At 54.4% G+C, this 21,388-nt stretch overlaps 2 protein-coding genes across 14 annotated transcripts in view; one reads left to right on the top strand and one right to left on the bottom strand.

Moving 5' to 3' along the window:
- The window catches only part of SPTB (spectrin beta, erythrocytic), a 128,130-nt gene extending 112,799 nt beyond the window's left edge, over window positions 1–15,331 (top strand). For 2 of the 3 annotated variants that reach the window (XM_069595104.1, XM_069595105.1), the window contains exons 33-36: window positions 8,620–8,885; window positions 11,453–11,626; window positions 11,887–11,929; window positions 12,075–15,331. In XM_069595104.1, the coding sequence (XP_069451205.1) occupies window positions 8,620–8,885; window positions 11,453–11,626; window positions 11,887–11,929; window positions 12,075–12,242 (651 nt within the window). In that variant the 3' untranslated portion in view covers window positions 12,243–15,331. The remainder of the gene's footprint in view (window positions 1–8,619; window positions 8,886–11,452; window positions 11,627–11,886; window positions 11,930–12,074) is intronic. The other variant, XM_069595106.1, reaches the window with a different exon arrangement.
- A 1,472-nt stretch (window positions 15,332–16,803) lies between these two features.
- PLEKHG3 (pleckstrin homology and RhoGEF domain containing G3) overlaps window positions 16,804–21,388 on the bottom strand; it is a 45,398-nt gene continuing 40,813 nt past the window's right edge. For 7 of the 11 annotated variants that reach the window (XM_069595114.1, XM_069595113.1, XM_069595110.1 and 4 more), the window contains 2 exons: window positions 18,583–19,966; window positions 16,804–18,166 (listed from right to left, as the gene is read on the bottom strand). In XM_069595114.1, the coding sequence (XP_069451215.1) occupies window positions 17,436–18,166; window positions 18,583–19,966 (2,115 nt within the window). In that variant the 3' untranslated portion in view covers window positions 16,804–17,435. The remainder of the gene's footprint in view (window positions 18,167–18,582; window positions 19,967–21,388) is intronic. The other 4 variants (XM_069595112.1, XM_069595117.1, XM_069595119.1 and 1 more) reach the window with 1 other exon arrangement.

The following is a 21,388-nucleotide window of genomic DNA, read 5'->3' as shown; positions in this document are numbered from 1 at the left end:
TGTTCTGATTAAAAAAAATAAAATCCATTCTACAGGTAAGTATGCAGGAGTGCGTGAGATCAAGAAGAAACAAGTTTTCACAAATGGCAAAATTCCTGGAGTGAAATTTTGGAAGTCTGGATGTTGGGTTCTAGTCCTTCATTGTAGAAATATCCTGAGAGATTTTAGACAAACCTCCTAATCCTCCTGGGTCTCCTTGCCCTTTATAGAGCTCTCTCTGCAGGATTACAGAAAGTCCAGAACGTTCCTGTATGTGAACCATGTACCTAAATAAAGGGTGGGTTGGGAGAGAAGGGTTTCCCCACTTTTGTGGTGTTCTCAGCTCTGAGGAACCTGGTTCAGTGGTCAGGTGCCAGCTGGTGTGGGGCTGCAGATGGGAAGAGATGGCAAAGGGCTAGGGTGTTTTCCTTGGTTGCCTGGGGAAGACAGGAAGGCAGGGTTGAACCTCTGCTCCTGCCAAGGCCAGGAGGTGGCCTGAAGGCCTACCCTGAAGGTGGCCCTGGGGTAGCAGAGGAGGTCTGGCAGCAGGCTGAGCCTCCTCCCACCACACCCTCCACATTATATGTCTCCCCTTCATCCTGGGGCAGCTCTGGGGAGGGCTTTGAGGTCCTGCTAAGCATCCTCATCTGCTTGGCTCTGGCTGCCTTGGAATCCTCAGTGTAACATTTGTGGTGAGATGCGGAGGTTGATTTATGGAGAAGAAATGGTATTGTAGAGGATCCGAGACAACCCAGGCTTGGGGGCCCACAGCCCCGGGGGCCTCTTCTGTGCCCTGTGCCTGCTCTAGCAACTCTCCCAGTGGAGCTGCTGTAATGATGAGCGAGAACCCTGAAAAGCGTTGGTGCTTCTAGTGGGCTGCCACAGCAAGAAAGAATCTGCCTTCGGGGTTCACTGTTTTGGGGAAAATGTGCCCTGTCTTACTCTGAACCTCAAGGATGGATTCCTCTGTGGTGCAGGGACTCTGGGGCCAAGCCGCTCCAAAAAGCAGCTGCCTGGATGCGTTTCACTATCAGGCCTTCATCAGGTTGTCAGGGAAAATCTCTCTTAGCCAAGAGCAGCTCACAGACGTCACTCTTCCCCATGACCTCCCAAGACTGCCTGCAGCTGGCTTCCCTGAGGGAAGACTCGCCAACTCAAGTGGGATGAATAGGAGAGTCCAGACCCCCAGGTCCCTTGTCTCTCCCTTCCAGAGCCTTGGAGGTTGATGTGGCTTCAGGCAACTTACCAGCACTTTCGAACATGAGGGATAGTGTCCCGGGACTGAGTGGGCACTGGATTGCAGCAGCTCACCTTTCAGCCAGTGCCTGGTGGCTCCAGCTGCTGTCAACACCTTAGCAATACCCACCCACCACACCCCCCACCCCCAGTCCCCAGTACCAGCCTCCGCAGCAGGCAGCCTAGAGCTTTAATCAGCTGCCAGAGGCCAGACTCTGACGTCCTTAGAGGGAAGGGATGTGGGTGTGGACGCAGCAGCTGTGTTTCTTCTTGCCTGAGCAAGCTCTCTCCATCCTTTCTACCAGACCGTTTCTCCCGCCCACTCCGAGGCTGAACTGAGCTGCTGGTTCAGGTGTTTTTACAGTGAAGGCAAATGGAGTGTTTGTCCATAATGAGCAGACCTGGTCAGGAAAGAACATCAGTTTTCCCACGAACCAGGGTGTGTCTGTCTCCCCAGAATGCCTGAATCAGCGTGGCAGGGCTGTGTCTGCCTACAGCCTGTCACCACGCCCTGGCACTCTGGGGAAACTGGCTCTAGGCTCTATCTGGACCTCTGTCCGAGGCTGGGTGTGCCCCACTCTCTATGCTGAGGTTGGGCATGATCTTCCCATCCCTGCTGCTCAAAGGTAATCAACCCCTAGGTTTGTCTGCCAGTCCATGTTTCAGAGCATCCCAGATCCCGATAGACCCAGCATGGGACTCAGTCAACACTGAAGGCATCTCAGAAATGGGGTTGGAAGTTGCCAGCTTGACTGCTGGGTGTCAGATCCAGATGGGGGAGTCAGTGTCTTCCTTTTGGTCTGAGTGGCTGGCTCAGAGACATCAAGCAGCTTCCAGTTCCTCATGGCAGGGACCTGAAGAGCCCACACTGGTCATAGAAATGGCGAAGAGAGCCCCTGAGGAAGCCTCATTCTCTCCACCGGGATGGTCATGGGGGAGACCTTCCCTGTGCAAGGGGACCCTGCACACTCCCCTCCCTCCCCCTCACTTCACCGGGTGGCCCTCTGCTCTGCATCCCTCCCTGGTCTTCCCTGGTTTCCAGTGACTGGACTCTCACCACAGTCCTTCATCTCTCAGTTCAGTTCAGTCGCTCAGTCGTGTCCGACTCTTTGTGACCCCATGGACTGCAGCACGCCAGGCCTCCCTGTCCATCACCAACTCCCGGAGTTCACTCAAACCCATGTCCATCGAGGCGGTGATGCCATCCAACCATCTCATTCATCTCTTAAACATCCTCCAGAAGAATTCTAACAGTCGGGCCCCGGGGCACAGGGCTGAGCCACCCTGCTGCCTTTCCCAATCCTCATGAGAGCTTCTCCCCTCAGCCCCCAACCTGGAGGACTCCCCACCTGGCCGGCCTCAGCTCTTCCCACGCTCTGTCCTCTCTTCCGGCATTTGTCTCTGCTCACCCTCTGTTCCCATCTCTCAGCTCCTCTTGCAAACAAGTGTCTTTTGAACAGCCTTCCTAGCCCGCCTGCTGAGAGCCTTCTCACCCAGACAATGAAAGCCCAGACCACAGACATTTAGGGAAGGAAGAAGTTCTCGGCTGCAGAAGTGGCCAACTTCCCCTCTCTGTCGTCTCGCTATTTGGTTGCCTGAGGCACTGAACCCTAGGTCTTGTGTGGCCCCCAGCCCCTCTTCTGGCCATTTTTGATGGCTGTAACACAGTCCCGCTGCCTCAGCCCGTCAGCCACGCATCTTCTGTAAGCCAGACTCCCCTTTAGACCATGAGCCCCACTGGATAGCCCCTTTTACCCGAGCAGTAGTGCCACCCCGTCTCTTGCAGCAGGATTTAGTGGGAAGAGCTCAGGGTTTGGGACCAGACCACTGCATCCTCAACTTTCTCTCAGTAGCTGTGTGACTCGGCTCGTTACTCATTCTCCCTGACCCTCAGTTTCTGTCGTCTATGAAACAGGCGTAGTGGCGCCCACCTCTCAGAAAGGGTGTGAGGACAGGAATAGAGGATGTAGATAGAACACCTAGCAGGCTACGGTCTTCATTCTCCCTCCATTCTTTCCTCCATCTCTCACCACAGTCCTTCAGCTCCTAAACGTCCCCCATAAGAGTTCTAACACTCGTTGCCAAAACCCTCCCAAACCAGCCTTCCTGCAGCGCCCCTCCCTGGAGACCCCCTACACACACTCGAGGCTCAGTTCTTGCTGTGAGGTAGGTGGGCAAGACCTCTCACAGCCAAGGTTGGATAGTCTTTGGGGTGCATCCCTGTACCCCGTTTCTCATTTACCACCATTTCCTTCAAAGAGAAGTTCACATGCATTTCCTTGCTTGTTCATATATCTGGGATCACTGAGCATCTTCTAGAACGTCTCAGAGACCCTGTGGTCACACCCCAGGTGGTTTTTCTCCCTAGCTGGAGACTTGGTTGTCTGTGTGTGGGCCCCTTATGCCACCTGCTGGCTGGGTCTGGAACTACACCTTCAACCCCTTTATTCTGGGTAAGAAATGGACCCATCCTGTCCCCCTTCCTTTCACCTTCTTGAAAGTCCTCTGGGGAGGAGACATCTGCCTGCTTTCCCCCGCCCAAGTCAGCTTCCTAACAAGGCAGGACCCTACAAAGCCAAGCATACAAGACTCTGCAAAGACTCTGAGGTGGCCACGCCCTGCCTGTCAGGAGCTCAGGCCTCTCCTTGTCTGATTACAGTCCTATGAGGTCCTAAAAGGCTCTCCTGTTGCACTCTTTCCTCCCCTGATGATCCCCCAGCAGCCAATGCTGCCTGTCCCCTACCCTCCTCCAATGCATTGATCCCAGAAGCCAGCACACACACCTAGCTCAGATGAGCCCTACCCACCCAACTCAGATGTGCCCCACGCACCCACCCACCAGTTCCCTGGGTCCCTAAACCAGAGAACAGAAGCTCCAGGGCTTATTCCAGGCACCATCTCAGGCCCTTCTCTCTCCTGCTCTTACTCCTACTCATGGTCTAAACTGTCCATCCTCCCGACCTGATACCCAGAGTTTCTCCCAAATGGCTGGATCCTCCTTTTTTCAGAATGTCCCCCAGCTCCTCTGGGCAAGGGCTCTAGGCTGGGCTACCCCTCAGGTGGAATCTATGCATCCTCCTGCTGACCGAAGGGCCAGAGCAGCACGCCTGCCTTCTGCCACGTATCACGGAGGACAGAAGGGAGTCAGATCATCTCAGCTATCCAGGGCCTTTGAATAGAGCCTGCCTGTCCCTACAGCACACAGGTAGCCGACCCCTCCTGGTGTCTGCTGTCCACTGATTCCTCTGCCTGCAGAATCTGTATCAGAGCGCAACATGGTTCCTGGAACAGCAGAAGTGCCTGCCCTGCTCTCTTAGAAGCTGGCACAGAACATATTTACCCCTGGAGACTATAAAAGGAGGACCCTTTTGCCCAAGCCATGCCCCTGTCTTTCTCCTGTGTCCCTTCCCCCAGCCCAGGAGGGAGAGAAGCCCTGGGTCTGAAAGGAGCAGCTGCCACCAGACCCCTCCGCCTCCCGCCCTCATTCTTGGCTCTCTCCTCCTCAGGCCTTACTTAGCCTTCAGGATAGAGGGACAAGGATATGTTTTAAATTGTCTCCATGTGAACAGTCAAGAGAACAGAAGAAATTTTGCATACATCGGAAAACCCCTATTTTCCAAAGCCCACCCATGACCTGGCTGCTTAACTTTTGATCACACTGGCCATGGTCTCTGACTGTCCCTGCCAGGGAATGTGGATCAGGCACCCATCAGGAGGAAATGGAAGGTGAAATTAAGCCAGGAGGCAGTCCTGCAAAAATGTGTGTTTTCAAAGGAGAGTTCCCAAAAGGAAAGGAGCATGGAAATGAAAGTATATGAATGTAGACACACAAGCCTGTAGTAAAACCAGTCCCAGGAGGGCAGAGGCTGAGTGAGGGGGTGAACAAGGCTGAGAGGTTCTGCTGGGTTTCCCTCCCAGCATCTGCCAGGGCATCTTCCATGAGCCACCAGGGAGTCCCGGAGAGCCTGGCCCATTGCCAGGAGGAGCAGAGGGGCCAGCTGGAGAGAGAGGCTGAAAGGCTTCACTACCTCCCCAACCTCTATGCCTGAGTCAGAGGGTTGGCTTGACTACGTGCACAGAACCCAGGCTCCCAGACTCAACCTGCCTCTCCCGCCCTTCCTCCCTGCTGGAGCATGATCCAGGCAAGGCCTTAGGGGCTCCAGATCCTTGTGGTCAATTCTGGCTCATTGCCAACACTCAAACATATAAAAATATATGCAAGATGGATAACGATGGGTGTGGCCCAGCCACAACTCTCCAGAGGTTCTAAGACAAGGAAAAGATGAGAACCTTAAGGACGTGATAAAAAGTCAGGCCTGCCCAATTCTTCAGTGCATTTCTTAACTGGAAATGAAAGCTATATGACCCTGGGTAAGTCACTTAACCTCTGAGCTCATATTGTCTCATAGATTGAAGGTGTTAGACTAGTGATTTTCAACCTTTTCCAGCCATATTATTCCTTTCTTTAAATGGGATCTTAGGGAACCCCAGATTAGTTTATTGACTAGTCCTAATTTAGAAAAAGAAAAAGTTTAGTCGCTCAATTGTGTCCGACTCTTTGCAACCCTATGGACTGTAGCCTACCAGGCTCCTCTGTCCATGGGATTTTCCAGGCAAGAGAACTGGAGTGGGTTGCCATTTCCTTCGCCAGAGGATCTTCCCCGACACAGGGATCGAACCCGGGTCTCCCACAATGTAGGCAGACGCTTTACCATCTGAGCCACCAGGGAAGTCGTTTAGTCCTCATTTAGGGGATACAAACATGACCAACTTTACCTTTCTTCCAACCACTGCCGTCAAACATCACCGAACCTCCGCTTCCCATTCCTTAGCGCCAGCTCTGGCAAACATTGATCATTTTTTACTGTTAAAAAGTCCAATGAGTCTCTTTCAGTTTGAAGCTTTGATCCGATGCCCAGAATGGTACCCAGCTCCTCTCGTTCTCCATTTCTCTCTTTTGGATTTGATCCAAGGTCTGAAGGACCCACAGTGGGAAACACCGGGTCTGCTCTTTCCTGGCTCCTCCCCAGCGCTCTCGGGGCCTCCATCTTCAGCTGGGACAGAAAGTAGAAAAGAGGGCAGTGTCTCCTTACCGCCTGAGGCGGTTCTGGTCCTCCTGGGCTTTCAGTGGCCTTGGTCCCCACCTGCTTGGGGACTATAAGACCCTTCCCACCTGGTGCTCTAAGGTCCTCAGCAATCAGACCTTTGAGGCAGAGTTCTGGCCAGATGTCTCCAGCTAGGCTGCCTTCCTGGGTGCTTATTTGGCACATAGGAGACCCACCCATTCCTGTCCCAGCTGGCATTCTTGCACTGCACTCGAAAGCAGGCTGCCCCTTATTCTCTCAGTCTGTCCTCTTCTCGCTCCTGCTGCAGTGGCACAAAAGTGGGTCAGCAAGGCTCTGCATAAGGAGGCACCCAGCCAGGGGACAAGAGTCTGCGTCCCCTTCTCATAGGCACCTGACAAAGGGCCCATGGCTCCACTAGAGGCCTCTTGCTTGGCTTGGGTGGGGGCTGAGAGCATCCTGCCTTCCATTCAGTTCAGTTCAGTTCAGTTCCTCACTCATGTCTGACTCTTTGCAACACCATGGACTGCAGTACACCAGGCCTCCCTGTCCATTACCAACTCCCAGAGTTTACTCAAACTCATGTCCGTTGAGTCGGTGATGCCATCCAGCCATCTCATCCTCTGTCGTCCCCTTCTCCTCCTGCCTTAAATCTTTCCCAGCATCAGGGTCTTTTCAAATGAGTTAGTTCTTTGCATCAGGTGGCCAAAGTATTGGAGTTTCAGCTTCAGCATCAGTCCTTCCAATGAATATTCAGGACTGATTTCTTTCAGGATGGACTGGTTGAATCTCCTTGCTGTCCAAGGGACTCTCAAGAGTCTTTTCCAACACCGCAGTTCAAAAGCATCAATTCTTCAGTGCTCAGCTTTCTTTATGGTCCAACTCTCACATCCATACATGACTACTGGAAAAACCATAGCTTTGACTAGACAGAAATTTGTTGGCAAAGTAATGTCTCTGCTTTTTAATATGCTATCTAGGTTGGTCATAGCTTTTCTTCCAAGGAGCAAGCGTCTTTTAATTTCATGGCTGCAGTCACCATCTGCAGTGATTTTGGAGCCCCCAAAAATAAAGTCTGTCACTGTTTCCCCATCTATTTGCCATGAAGTGATGGGGCCAGTTGCCATAATCTTAGTTTTACGCCTTCCATGGGGAGGTGTAAGGAGGCGAAAGCCACAGCCTTTCCCTGGGGCATTGACTCCTTAGGTGGTGATTCTCCATCAGCACACTTGAGCACATGAAAAGCTTATTAAGAAACACCAATGCGGAGACCCCACTCCAAGCTAGTTAACCCAGCATCCTGAGGATGGGTCCTGCGCATATTTTGTTAAAGCTCTCGAGATGATTGTAAAAGGCAGCCGGGGTTAGGAACCACCGCCCTCCTCCAGCAAATCCCCACCAATTGAAGAGGGTGGGACCAGTTATTCCCCCCATGAGTTAGGAGGCTCTGGGTTTCCCTGGTGGCTCAGTGTAAAATAACCCACCTACCAATGCAGGAGACATGGGTTCAAACCCTGGGTTGGGAAGATCCCCTGGAGACAGAAATGGCAACCCACTCCAGTATTCTTGCCTGGGGAACCCCATGGACAGAGGAGCCTGGTGGGCTGCAGTCCGGGCTGCAGTCCACGGGGTCGCAAGAGTCAGACATGACTTAGTGACAAAACAGCAACCTGGTGCCCAGACACAAGTTGAAGGTAACAAGTTCTCATCAATTTCCCTGGTGGCTCAGATGGCAAAAAATCTGCCTGCAATGTAGGAGACCCGGGTTTGATCCAGGGGTTAGGAAGATCTCCTGGAGAAGGAAATGGCTTTTCCTTCAGTATTCTTTCCTGAGAGAATTCCATGGACAGAGGAGCCTGGCAGGCTACAGTCGCAAAGAGTCAGACATGACTGAGCAACGAAAACTTGAGAGTCGTACAACATCCTAGTACAAATGTTTTTTTTTCTTCTATCTCAGCAGCAGAGCCCTTTCTTCATTTGAAATCTGACTTTGAAATCTTGTCAGAGCCCAGGTCTAACTCAATCAGAGTTGGAGCCTCTGACCGGAAGCCAGGGTGGTCACCTGGAGTCGGGCAAGAAGCAGGGTCAGAAATCCCCTGGCCCAGCCCCTGCAGCTCACTCTAATGACCTGCTCCTATTGAGGCTGGAGAGGGGAAGAGTTTGGGGAAACAGGCCAGGTGGACACCCACAGCGGGTTGGGGAAGGGCCAGGGTGGGTCAGGGAGGGCACAAGAGAGAGGAACCAGACTCGGGTGAGGCCTGCTGACCTCCCCTGTTCTGCCGTGAGTGGCCGCCCGGGTCTGGGCCCTCAGCAAGGTGCGCTCCTCCCATATTCCCTGAAGCAGGGGGAAGAAGAGAGGCCGTGGCCCCAGGACCTGCAGCCGCCACCCCCGCCAGGGCCCCACGAGGACGGGCAGGAGGAGAAATCCAGCACAGACGAGAGGCCCGCCACAGAGCCCCTCTTCAAGGTCCTGGACACACCGCTGAGCGAGGGCGACGAGCCTACGACGCTGCCGGCCCAGCGAGACCGCGGGCACAGCGTGCAGATGGAGGGCTTCCTGGGCCGGAAGCACGACTTGGAGGGGCCCAACAAGAAGGCCTCCAACAGGTGTGTCGGGGAGGGGCCGCGGGGCCGCAGGATGCGCAGAGCTTCCCGGGCAGTCTGTGGGTGAGGAGGCCCTCCGCCTCTAGTCTGAGAGTTCCCGGGCGCCTTCTGGGCCAACTCCCGGGGGCTACTTGGCACGGTGGGAAAGCCTGTCTTCAGCTGTGGGCCTGAGTTCAAATCCTATGACCTCATACTAGTTACTAAGCCTCTCACTTGTAACATGGGGATGGTGAGGGTAGCCTGCTTCTCAAATGTGGTGCCATGCCTGGTGCAGAGCAGGAGAACACTAGCTGGTACTATGCCAGGGCAGGGTAACAGGTAGGTCTTGGCACTAACAAGACCTGCCTGTCCTTGACCCAGTCCCACTTTTTACCCAGTCTGGGCCTCAGTTTCCCCAGCCATAAAATAGGGAAGGAGAAAGAGCTGACCTAAATGCCATCTGGAGGGCCCTCCTAGGAATGATATGACCCTGAGGAACTCATTCAGAGGCAGTCGTGCCCTTGAGTGTGGTCTACCCAGGGAATGCCACGACCCAGAGTCTCTAGGGGCCTCTGCCTTCAGGCAGCAGTCCAGGGTCTCAGAGAAACAGGGTAGCGTCAAGAGGTTGAAGCCAGCTCTATTCTCAGGGCCAGCTGGCAACATACAGAGAGCCTGGCCTGGAGGACACACCAAAGCTATTTCAAATTCCAAAAATGAATTTGGGGCCCGACCACCCTGAAGAGGCTTATTGCTTTATATGGAGGGGCTGCAGGAGAGGGGAAACTAGCATTTATAAAGTACCTACTATGCGGCAGGCATTTTGTCAGGACTGACAAAGTTTTCACAACCACCCTGTGATATTGAGGTTTCCATTTTCCAGATGGGGGAAACCATCTTAAAGAAGTTGTCCTTTGTCCAAGGCAGGATTTTACTCCTCCTTAGCAACTGCCTTACTTGGGCTACCAGCTCAGAGAAGTTGGTGAGGGCCAAGTCTGAGCAGAGGATCCCTGAGCTGGTATCAGAAATCTGGGCTTTGTGGAATGGCTCTGCAGCCAGCTTTGAACAGGTCAAGTTCTCTCTTTGACCTTCCAGTCCTTCCTCCCTATGTGTCCTGCTAGTTCTCCACCTTTCTGCCCTCAAAAAGGAGTGGGGGAGGGGTGGTGAGGAAGAGGAGGAAGACATGCTTCATGTTTCTCAGCACTCCTTACTGTCCAAGGGCAATGTGCTCTGTATTTGTCAAAGAAGGAGCTCAGGTGAACTCCTTTATGAGCTCATGTGTTAGCTGTCTTCACCAAGCCTCCCATTTGAGTTGAGCATTGATTTGCACAAATACGTTCCTTTAAAAAAGTGCTAGCACAGTATACCAGGCATTTATCATCAATAAAACAAAATACTCCTACCACCAAAACAAAACCCTGCTCTGTTCATGTTACAGTTCTGTAGTGAGACTCATGGGATGTAGTGAGACTCAAACCCACTCCAGTATTCTTGCCTGGAGAATCCCATGGACAGAGGAGCCTGGTGGGCTATATAGTTCATGGGGTCACAAGGAGTGACACGACTGAATGAGCACAAGCACAAGTGAGACTCAAGATATGCTGGTGGCTATGAAAGTGCTTTGAAAAGTTCTTTACACAGTTGGTCTTAGACTCAACAATTCTAGAAATATATCTCAAGGTAAGATCAGAGTTTTAGGCAAAGATTAAAGCATCAGGATGTTTTGTTGCTGCTGTTCCTTAGAGTTGTGTCCGACTCTTTTTGCGACCCCAGTAGACTGGTATTTCCCAGGCAAGAATACTGGAGCGGGTCGCCATTTCCTTCCCTAGAGTATCTTCCCAACCCAGGGATCGAACCTGCATCTCCTTCATTGGCAAGCAGATTCTTCACTGCTGAGCCATCAGGGAAGCCCCAGAAGGATGTTTATCATATTGCTATTTCAATTGTGGATAAATTTTCCAGTATTAAAAGGTCTACCAATAAAGGGATTATTTTTATTTGTGATAGGATACGATATAGCTATTAAAATTATTTTCAAGAAATGTTTGAGGATTCAAATATTTGAGGATGGGGAAATACTCATGACATAGTGTTAAACTTAAAAGTACAAAATTAAATTGAATATACAGTATAATCCAATTTTAGTTATATATGTGAATAGAAAATAAACCAGAAGGAAATACATAAAATGTTAACAATAGTAGACTTTGGTAGTGGAATTACATGCAGATGATTGTTTTTTATTTGGCCATGCCACGTGGCATGTGGGATCTTAGTTCCCCCACCAGGGATCGAACCTGCACCCCTTGCGTTGAAAGTGCTAAGTTTTAACCACTGGGCTGCTAGGGAAATCCCACATGTAGATTATTCTTAATTGTAATTTTTTTAGTTATAAAATGTATTACTCTTGATCACGGTAAAATTGGTGTAGTTAAGAAAAATGGTAAAGCCTCCAGTATTCTTGCCTGGACAATCCTGTGGGCAGAGGAGCCTGGCAGGCTAACATCCATGTGATCACAAAGAATCAGACACGATTGAGCAACTGAGCATGCAAGTGAGGACTGTAGGTGACCTGCCTGTGTGTACCTTCACAGGTCCTGGAACAACCTGTACTGTGTGCTCAGGAATAGTGAGCTGGCCTTCTATAAGGATGCCAAGAATCTGGCCCTGGGGGTGCCCTACCATGGAGAGGAGCCCCTGACCCTGAGACATGCCATCTGTGAGATTGCTGCCAACTACAAGAAGAAGAAGCATGTCTTCAAGCTGAGGTGAGGCCCTGCCTGTTCACCACTCCTTCCCTGATGGTTCGATCTGGCCTAAGTGGCCAGTCAAGGTTCCACTGTATGTGACCAGCTGCAGGCCTGAGGTGCCCCTCAGAGATTTTTCAAATAAGAGAGACTGGTGATCCTGATTTCTGCCTCTCTCAGAAAGCTCTGTGCTGCCTGACAGGGTCCTGGTCATGGGAAAGCTTGGGGAGCTGGGGGTCAGAGCCAGAGGTGGCCACGGGGGAAACCCTTTGTCCTCCTAGGCTGAGCAACGGCAGCGAGTGGCTCTTCCACGGCAAGGATGAGGTAAGTGCAGGGCCGCCAGGCCCTGACCTCCCCCAACAAGGAGCAGTTGGGAGGGACCCGTGCCCCTTGGGCTCAAGGCTCCATCAGAAGGGGTTGTCCTAGAGGCAGCCCGTCCTTTGAGGATCCTGACCCTCCCGCCCTACAGGAGGAGATGCTATCCTGGCTGCAGGGCGTGAGCACGGCCATCAACGAGTCCCAGAGCATCCGCGTCAAGGCACAGAGCCTGCCCCTTCCCCCCATCACCGGCCCCGATGCCAGCCTCGGCAAGAAGGACAAGGAGAAGAGATTCAGCTTCTTCCCCAAAAAGAAGTAGCCTCTCGGGCGCCCGGCGGGTGAAGCCGGTGCGTCATTAGGACATGCGGGGACTAGCGCCTCCCTCCTCTGCCGGACCTTCCTCCTGCCCACTGCCCGGCCGCCGCCGCTGCCTGCCACCTGCCTGCTCTGAGCTGCCGGCCGGCCGGCCGGGCGCGGGCCCCGCTGCACTGCGATCGCTGCCTTCGCCCGCCCAGCCCGGCCCGGCCCGGCCCAGCCCACGCCTGCCTCCGCGCCCTCCGCCCCGGGGCCCCGCACACAGCGAGTGCGGGCTCCAGGGACGCGGCTCCCAGCTCCGCGGGCCCTCGGGGCCTCCGAGTCTGGGGGCAGGAAACGATTTTTGAGGCCCACACGCTCTTCTCCCGACCCTCCTTACGAGGCAGAGGGGAGCCAGTCCCCACAACCCTATTCCCACACAAGCTGGAGGAGAAGGCTTGATGGGGGTTCCTCAGATGCTGAAAAGTGAAAGTGAAGTCGCTCAGTCGTATCCGACTCTGTGACCCCATGGACCGAAGCCTTCTCTGTCCATGGGATTTTCCAGGCAAGGGTACCGGAGTGGGTCGCCATTTCCTTCTCCTGTGGATTCCTGTCCAGGGATCGAACCTGACTCTCCCGCATTGCGGGCAGGCGCTTTACCCTCTGAGTCAGCAGGGAAGATTCCTGAGATGCTGCCCACTCCCAAAGCAAGTGTTGCTTGGGGTCCTGTCCAACTCGGTCACAGCCAGGGGAAGAGAAAAGGTCCTTGGGAAGGCCCGGCCTGCCCCCTAGGGGCGTGAGGAGGGAGTCTTCAGGTAGCTCTGGGCCAGGGGCCGCTGCCTCCCCACCTCAGAGGTCACTGCAGCCCCTCGTCCCATAAAGGGGGCACTGTCCCAAATCGATAGGTCCTAATTGCGAGGGGCCTCCCTCCGCCTCAGCACCCCCTTGCTGCCACTGGGCCAGGTGGTGGTTGGACCCTAAGCTCTCAAGCAGCCCTCTTTTTTAAAAAACTACAGCTAGTTTAGGGCTCAGGCCAGAAGGAGGCAGATAAGACTTCCACACTGCCGGAGGCGCCACCTCTCCACTCTGGGGTCTGCGGCACTCCCAGTAGCTGCTAGACCAGCAGTACCCCACTCAGACCCCAGGTCCCAGAGAGACAGTGCAGGTCCCCATACGAGATGGACACCGCAGCGCCTGCATTAGAGCATCCCAAAGCCAAATACTCCATGCGTCCTGTCTGCAGCTGGCACCACCTGAGGGTGCTGGCTGAACTCACAGCAAAGTTCATGACCTGTCACCCTGAGGTGGCAGATGCGGCCACACCTGGGTATTACAACCCTGGTAACAATCCCAGGAGAGCTGGGACAAATGTTGGGGCTGGAGCCATTAAGATGTGGCAAGTACCCTTGCGCAGGTCCTCCTGAAGGGCCTGACCTGAGTCAGGGGGCTACATGGGAATCTATCCCCCAATCCTAGGTACAGCCAAAAGGGGCCCTGCAACCTCTCTCCCCAGGGGTAACCGTCCCCATGCTGCCAAAGTCAGACATCTGGAGGGAACAGACCACTGGTTCCACAGTATTCTTTCCACCACCCTCTGAAAGCAATACAGCTCCAGCCCAACATCTTAACTTGGGTTACGTCCAAAAGAAGGCTTGAGTTGCAGGCAGCAGACACTCCCCTGGGCAGAGCAGAAAGGACCCTGGGACCTGCAGTTGCTGTTTCCATCACCTTCCCCATGGGAAGGAGCCTTAGACACACTGAGACGATCCCCCATAACTGGGTGAGGCTAAGGCAGAAACCACAGGCCTAAGCATCTGGAGTTACTAGGCCTTCCCAGGAGCCCTTAGTGCTCGCGATCAATTACTACTATGTCAAGGGAAGGCAACTTCAGCAGACAAGAACCACAGGAGGGAAGTTCTTTGACGGGGCCTGACATGTGGTCCCACCTTGGGAGCCAGGGTCTTCATGTGTCCTCTATCTACCTATCCCTGTGGCCCTCTGTGCATCCACAGGGAACCTAATCTGTACCACTCACCAACCTCTCTACACCTAGGGGAAACCAAGGCAGGAGGCAATTAGGTAGTGATGCTCACCTGGCAATAACAAAGGCCTCAGGCACACCTGAAGGCGTGTCCTGCTCCAGGATAGATGGCATGTTCCTTGCTGAAGAGCAGGTGGTGGCAAGTCTCTCTCAGCTGTCCCCATGGGCCAATTTGTGGGAGCCAAGACACTAGGGGCCACCTTTTGCCTTCCACGTGTGCTTCTGAAGTGAGGGATTTCAGCAAGCAACTCCACAGTCCCAAGAATGAAAGGGCCTCGAGGATAAGCTAGGATTTTCCCACCCCTGGGCCCCTGGACTGGGCAAGGACAGCAACCAGCTGCATTTGACCCACCGCCTGCCACCAACTTCCCATGTACCCCTCTCCTACACCACACAGGCCCCATGACCCTTGACCAACTGGAATGAAACTGCAGGCACCCAGCTTTGGGACTCTGAGCCACATGGGGGCGGGAGGGGGAGGTTAAGCTCCTGGCACCCTGCCAAGTTTTTTGTTTTGGTTTTTTTTTTTTTTCCTCCTTACATTTTCTACTTTGCAGTCTTTTAACAATATCCCCAAATAGCTCCAGTCCACACCAGCATATCAGGCTTCCTCCCCAGAGCAGTTTAGAGGAAGCTCCTTCTGGGCATGGTCAGGTGGTCCTCCTGCCCTCTCTTCTTCCCCTTTGTCCCCCTGGCCTCAGTGGACTGTGGCTGAGGGAGGTCAGGAGGGTCCTCGGGAGGCTTGGCTTCCATGCCACCCCACCCCTCCTTCCTGCCTATCAGAGGGAATGTAGAGTCCCCAAGGGTGGCTCTGGATCTCCTTCCTCCCTTCAGTGGGAGGGGGCAGAGATCTAGAAGACCCCATGGCTCGGTCCCTTGGACAAGCAAGCTCAGGGAAGATGCAACGGAGGAGGCGGCGGCAGACGACTGCAACCCTGTTGGGCACAGACCTTGCAATCTGGGGCTGGCCCTGGGGCCGGCCGGGTCTTGTCCTCCACTTGCTCAAATGTGCTTCCACGAACCAGAAGAAACCCATTTACTAGTTTTTCTAATAAATCAATAATGCTCCATAATTCTATTTGGCCTGTTTCCCTTTGAATTGGACCAAAGAGGGCTGGTTGAGTAAGCAAGGCCGGATCTGTGGACCCAGGACCACCATGGAGACAGAGAGAGGTACAGCCAGGCTGTTGACTTGTCCCTGGAGTCTCATAGAAACAACTCTGCCAGGACCCAGGTCCTGTGCTTCACTTGTGACCCTGAGAAAACTCATTCATGCATTCAGCCATCTTGTGGGCCTGCTACAGGCCTTTCTGCATGGAGCGCGGGGCAGAGATCTGAATATCAGAGTCCACACGCCTGGGGTTCATTTCTGGGGCAAGTGTGCTTTAAGTCCCTTCAGTCATGTCTGACTTTTTGCCACCCTGTGGACTGTAGCCTGCCAGGCTCCTCTGTCCATGGGATTCTCCAGGCAAGAATACTGAAGTGGGTTGCCATGTCCTCCTCCAGGGAATGTTCCCAACCCAGGGATCAAACTTGCATCTCTTCTGTCTCCCGTATTAGCAGGCAGGTTCTTTACCTCTTACACCACCTGGTGACCCAGCCAGTTAAGTGCAGGGCTGGGTCTCCTGACTCTCACTCCAGTGTGTGATTTCTCGTTATAATCTGACTTGCCTGGTAGGAACCAGCAGGCTCCTCAGCAGCTGCTCAAGTGGCCACAGACCATTCCAGGCAGCTGGTAGAACATGGGCCGGACCAGCTCAGCTTCTGCCCAGGGAAGGCCTCCTCTTGCCTCTGATACTTGACCTCATTAGACTCTGCAGACTCATCTTTAGGCTGAGTCTATCCTCCCAGGTCAGAAGACCTGCAAGACAGCTCTCCCACCTGGCCCTGCAGCCCCAGTCCTCCCAGGCAGACAAGGCAAAACAAGACTGGTCCACCAAAAGAAAGGGGCAAAACACCCAGTTAGAAATAGGGAGGCATTCTTACCCCTTGGGAATCAAAGACACTTGAGCGAATGAGATAAAGAATGAGGCCATCTCAGAAAACATGCACTTGTACCCCTCACCTGACACTGCAAGCCACCTAAGATATTCCTAGGCTCTAAGTTTAGAATCCTCGCCCCCTAGGATGCCTCTTGGGAACCAGAGAGGGAGAGAATAAAAGGCACCAGTCATGGACATATCTGTCTGTTAGAAAAACATCCCACCCTCCACCTCACCCCTTTCAATACAACTTTGGCTCTTGGGGAAAAGAGCTAAAGGCCGGCACAGTACCCCCTGACCTCACCCTAGACAGGACGCCAGGCTATGGGTAGACAGAAGCCCACAGGAGTAGAAATAACAGAGAACAACCCCCCTCCTGCACATTCTGCTGCCCCAGCCTCCTCCACCAGGACCTGGGCTTTGTGGTTTGAGAGCATGGCTGCATATTATATTAAGTACATGTGGAAGCAAAAAGCCCAAGTCTCAGCTTCCCCTAAGACAGCCCTGGGCACAATCGACCCTTCCCAACACAACCAGACCCCAGGAAGGAGACCACACACAGGTTGGTTGGTCAGCAGTGGTTATTACACCATTGGCAAATAATGAAATGTGTGTACATTAGCGACAACCACAGGGCCAGCAAGACAACCCACAAAAGTACCTGAATAGAGTCGACGAGACTTTTCCTGGGAGGGGAGAAGCAACACACACACATATGCACATATGCAGGTGCACACGAGAACACTAACATACCACAGGATGGAAAGCAATAAATTACGGGCCTCGTGCCTGCCTGGATCCTAAGAAAAGGCACGGTTAAAGAGCAAAGCCTCCCCAGGCCAGCCTCCTATGTGTCCCCTGGGCGGGCCCTGGTCTGGCAGTGGCCAGGCAACGCTGAGGCCTGAGCAGGGCTTGCTCTCTCTGGGAAGAGATGAGCTTAAATATCTGGCTTCTTACCAGAACTATATACAAGGGAAGTGGCCACACTGGCCTCACAGGGGAAAGGGGCTCACATGGGCCTGTGCCAAGTCGCCGGCAAGTCCCGGTCCACGGCAGGTGCTCTCCCAGGGGCGGCCTTTCTGAAGGCACGGGAAGGGAGTCACGTGAGCAAGGTGAGCCCAGCTACGAGCACGAGGATGCCGTGGTTCCTCCCTCTACCCCTCAGCCCAGCTGCACCCTCCCCCAGGACTCAGAGTCAACCTATGGTGTTCAAGGCCTGGAATTTCTCCCTCAAGTTCCGCACTCTGCCCTGCTGGCTTTGGTCCCCTGGGTCCCTGGGACCCTCTTCCTTAAGCCGATACTCTGCAGACTCCTGCAACTCCTGGTCCTTCCCCGTCTGGGCGGCTGCAGAGCTCAGTCCCTGCCCGCTGGCCGCCTCTAGCCCTGCAGCAGGGCCAGGCAGGGGCCCCTTCTCCATGACGATCATCCGCCGGTTGTCCTCCAATGTGAGGTCTGCGGTGACATGCAGGGCCTCCCCTCTGTCGGGCTCGCTTGGGGGTGACTCCCCCAGAGGCTGGGGCTGGGCCGCCTCTGGGCTCACAGGGGCCCACCTGGCCTTGAGGCTGCCACAGCGGCCCAATCTGCTGGAGGGAGCCAGCTGTGGCTCCCTCATGTTCTCCGGCAGCGAGCGGCTCCGGTTGACTGGAACCTTGCTGGGCCAGCCGCCCTTGGTCTGGAGCGCCTCGTCCAGGGAGGCATACTTGGAGCAGAGCTCTCGGACGTCGGGCCAGTTGAAGGTCTCAGTGTCAAAGGGGCTTCGAGGGCCATGCCAAGCCCCCGGTGGGGTGGTCCTTGGGCTGGTGGCCGAGGAGCTGAAGGAGATACGCTGTGGCGACATCTCCCTGGAAGAGCCAGGCCTGGGCGAGCTGTGCTTCTGGACCGCGGACTGCTCATGGTTGGAGAGAGGTGGCCCCAGCTTGCTCTCACCTGTGGGGAGAGAGCAAGCCACCTGAATCCCAGAGCAAGAGGACGTGAGGGCTCTCTGAACTGGCTATGGCAGCTCCCCTTCTGGGCAAGGGTGGTTGCTGGGGTTTGGGGTGTGATGGGAGAGAAATCCCCTTTGCCATCTGCATCCCCCGTATCAAAGGGAAAATGAGAAGAAAGAAGAAAAGGCGGGGAAGAGGAGTCAGGAATCAAAAGGAGGAGACAAGAGCTTCTGCTCTCCTCGAAAAGAGAGCCCCATGGCCCTGTGCCCTTGGGCTTTAGAGCAGTTCCAGGGCTCACCTCAGCCCTTTTTCTGGTATAGGTTCTTTAGGGGGTCACTTCCCCAGAAGCCATCTGGCTCCTAAAAGGTGCTCCCAGCTCAGGCTTGTGGGAAGGGCCCTCTCTCCACCCCGTCGTACCTGTGCCACCGGATGGTGCACCAACCTCCTCCTGCACCAGGGGGGCAGTGGAAGCCACCTTCTCCCAGTGCAGCGGAGGCCTGGCTGTCACCGATCTGCTCTTGATCCGGAGGCTGTACTGACGAGCCAGCTGGTAGACCTTGTTCTTGACTCGCTCGCTCACGTGGCTATCCATCACGTGGGAGAGCTGCAGAATGTGGGGGTGCAGTGGGGTCACCAGCTTCCCCTGGGCGTCACTGCTCAGTTCCCTCACCAGCTCCTTCAGCTCCTGGGCCAGGTGGGTGGGGCTGCGGGGCTCGGTGGGGGAGGCGCACTCCGGGGAGGCAGCTGCCGACTCCTCGGTGATGGCCGCCAGCTCGTGCTCCTCCAGGATAAACAGGGGTTCGTGCAGGTCAAAGCCGTTGGCCTGGCCTTGGCCCAGCCCCTTCGGAGCGCTCCCCTTGAGAGACTCCATTCCCTCCCAGATCTTTACCATTTCCGAGGATGGGCGGAACTCAGCATCTGTGATAGGAGCTGTGTCGGCAGCGCCAGCCTGGCCTGGTCCTGGGCAGTCAAAGAGGGCCGCCCGCAAGCCCACCTGTCTCTTGTGCCCCAGTGGAGCCTGCGGCTCCAGGTCTGGCTTGCGAAGGCTGTTGATTCTGGAGACCGAGTTTCTCACGAGCCCTTTGGGGATGAAGGAGAGGCTCTCCCGGCGCCGGACGCTAAAGCCTGCATCTTGGTGCTCTGCGTTTTCATAGTACCTCTTGATTCTGTCCAGCAACTGCCGATCTTGGGAGGAAAGCTTCGATTCCTTTGGGCAGGAAGACCTGTCTGGCTCCGCTGGGCAGCCTGGGCCCGGGGCCTCCGTCCCATTGACAGAAGGTTCGCTCTCTGCGGCCACCCCAACACTGAGGTCTGCTTCTGGAAGGAGCTGAGAGCCCAGGGAGTCTGTGGTGCCGCCATGCGGGGCTGGGCCCTTCTCACCATCATCTAGGCTGACCATACTGCTGCTCCGGCTGGCCAGCCTTGGGGTCCCGAAGCCACTGGACTTGCCCTCCTCCAGGGCCAGGCTGCTCCGCCGAGAGACGCTGCTGACGAACAGCTCAGCAATGACACTGGCCTGGTCCAGCACGGAGGGAGGCAGGAGGCTCTCAGGCTCGTGAAGGGCCCCCACCTCCTCCTCGTCGTCCTCACTGCTCAGGGCCTTAGGGTCCTCGGTGCTCTCGGCCACCATGAACTCTGCCATGTCATCAGGGGGTTCCAGCCCCAGCAGCAGCTGGTGGGGATCAAGTTGCATTTCGAGGACCTCGGGGGCCTCTGTGTCTGAGGGCATCTCTTCAGTGCTGGGACCTTCCACGGAAGCAAACACCTCCTGCTCAGTCACAGACTCGGTGTCTGGCTCAACCTGGGGCAGCACAAAGGGCTCGCATGAGACAAAAACCTCCCTCAGGGGACCCGTGGAATGTACGGACAGTGTGGTTTGCTCAATGCCTTAGTGAGAAGGGGCTGCAGTTTAAGAGGCAAGCAATCAGATGGAACAGCACTCGAAAGTGGGGCAGCAAGGAGAGGCTGGCCCTCAGTCACCCTGCAGCTGGGGTGCTGGGCCCATGTCCTCAAAGCCAAGGAAAATTCTAGGAATGCAGAGTGGTAGCACCTCTCAGTGGCAGCCTACCTGAGTGGTACAGGGACAGGGTGAGAACATGCAATACGGGGTCAGATCCACAGCCCCAGGACTCCCCTTCCTCAAGCCCTAGTAGCTCCCCACAGGGAGGCCATTCTGGGTTGAAACTTGGGCCTAAATGACTCCTCTGAAGGGCCAGGGTCTCCTGTGTGGGTCAAGATCCAGAGGGCAATAGGACCATGTGCTGAAATCCATTCAGGGGACGAAGATGGAGATGCAGTTCCTCCTAGGCAGCCTCTGCCTTTGTGCCAGACTCTGCCCTTGCCCAGCAGATGACAAAGGAGGAAGCAAGGTCGACAACTCCCTTCTGACCACATCAAAGGTCATTTGAATCATAAAATCAGCCAGTATAGGCGGCTTTCCAGGCTCGTTAGGGAGAAGACAAGACAGTACTCTAAAATCTGAGGAACCAGACCTGATTCCAACCGTTCTAGTCTAGCATCTGCACAGAGGGACCCAGGAGCTAGGCCCTGGGTTGGACACTGTCCAACACAATGACTGCCAGCCACTCGTGACTCTCAAGCATCTGAAATGCAGCTAGTCCATGCTGCAAAAACTTCACACCGAAAAGTACAAAATACCTCATGAGTAGCTTTGATACTATGTGTTGAAATGATAATAGTCTGGATATACTGGGTTAAATAATCTTTTACTGAGACTACTAGAACATTCAAAATTACACATGAGGCTCACATTCTATTATCATTGACCAGCACCGCTCTAAACCCTTTTCCAGTGTCACCCAGGCTATAAGTCTTGTCCTAGCTGTGAGGATCACCTTGGGGGGTCTAGATTTCTTGAAATTTTCCTTGTATCTCTGGGAAAGCAAAGGACTGTGTTACATATAACCCACAGATAGCGTTGGGCTGATGGTGGGGGTGGGGAGGAAAGAGTGCAGGCTTCTGGGTCACAGACCCAAGTCTAACCTGAGCTCTGCCCCTTAGAAGCTGTGCAATGTCAGGCACGTCACCTAACCTCTCTGAGTCTCGTTCTCCCTGGTAGAGCTGGTTCAGAAAACAGAAGGAAGAAACAGAACACCAGGCATATAGAAGGTGTCCAGTAGATATCAACACCTTATTCCTTTGCCAGGTGGGACAGGCATGATTTAAATGTCTGGTATGCTGGCAGGGCAGGGCCTTATGCTCT

This window comes from Ovis canadensis, chromosome 7 (genome assembly GCF_042477335.2).
Source record: "Ovis canadensis isolate MfBH-ARS-UI-01 breed Bighorn chromosome 7, ARS-UI_OviCan_v2, whole genome shotgun sequence".
Classification (NCBI taxonomy): domain Eukaryota; kingdom Metazoa; phylum Chordata; class Mammalia; order Artiodactyla; family Bovidae; genus Ovis; species Ovis canadensis.
The sequence above is the reverse complement of the archived record's forward strand: the minus strand, read 5'-3'. Positions and strand labels throughout refer to the sequence as shown.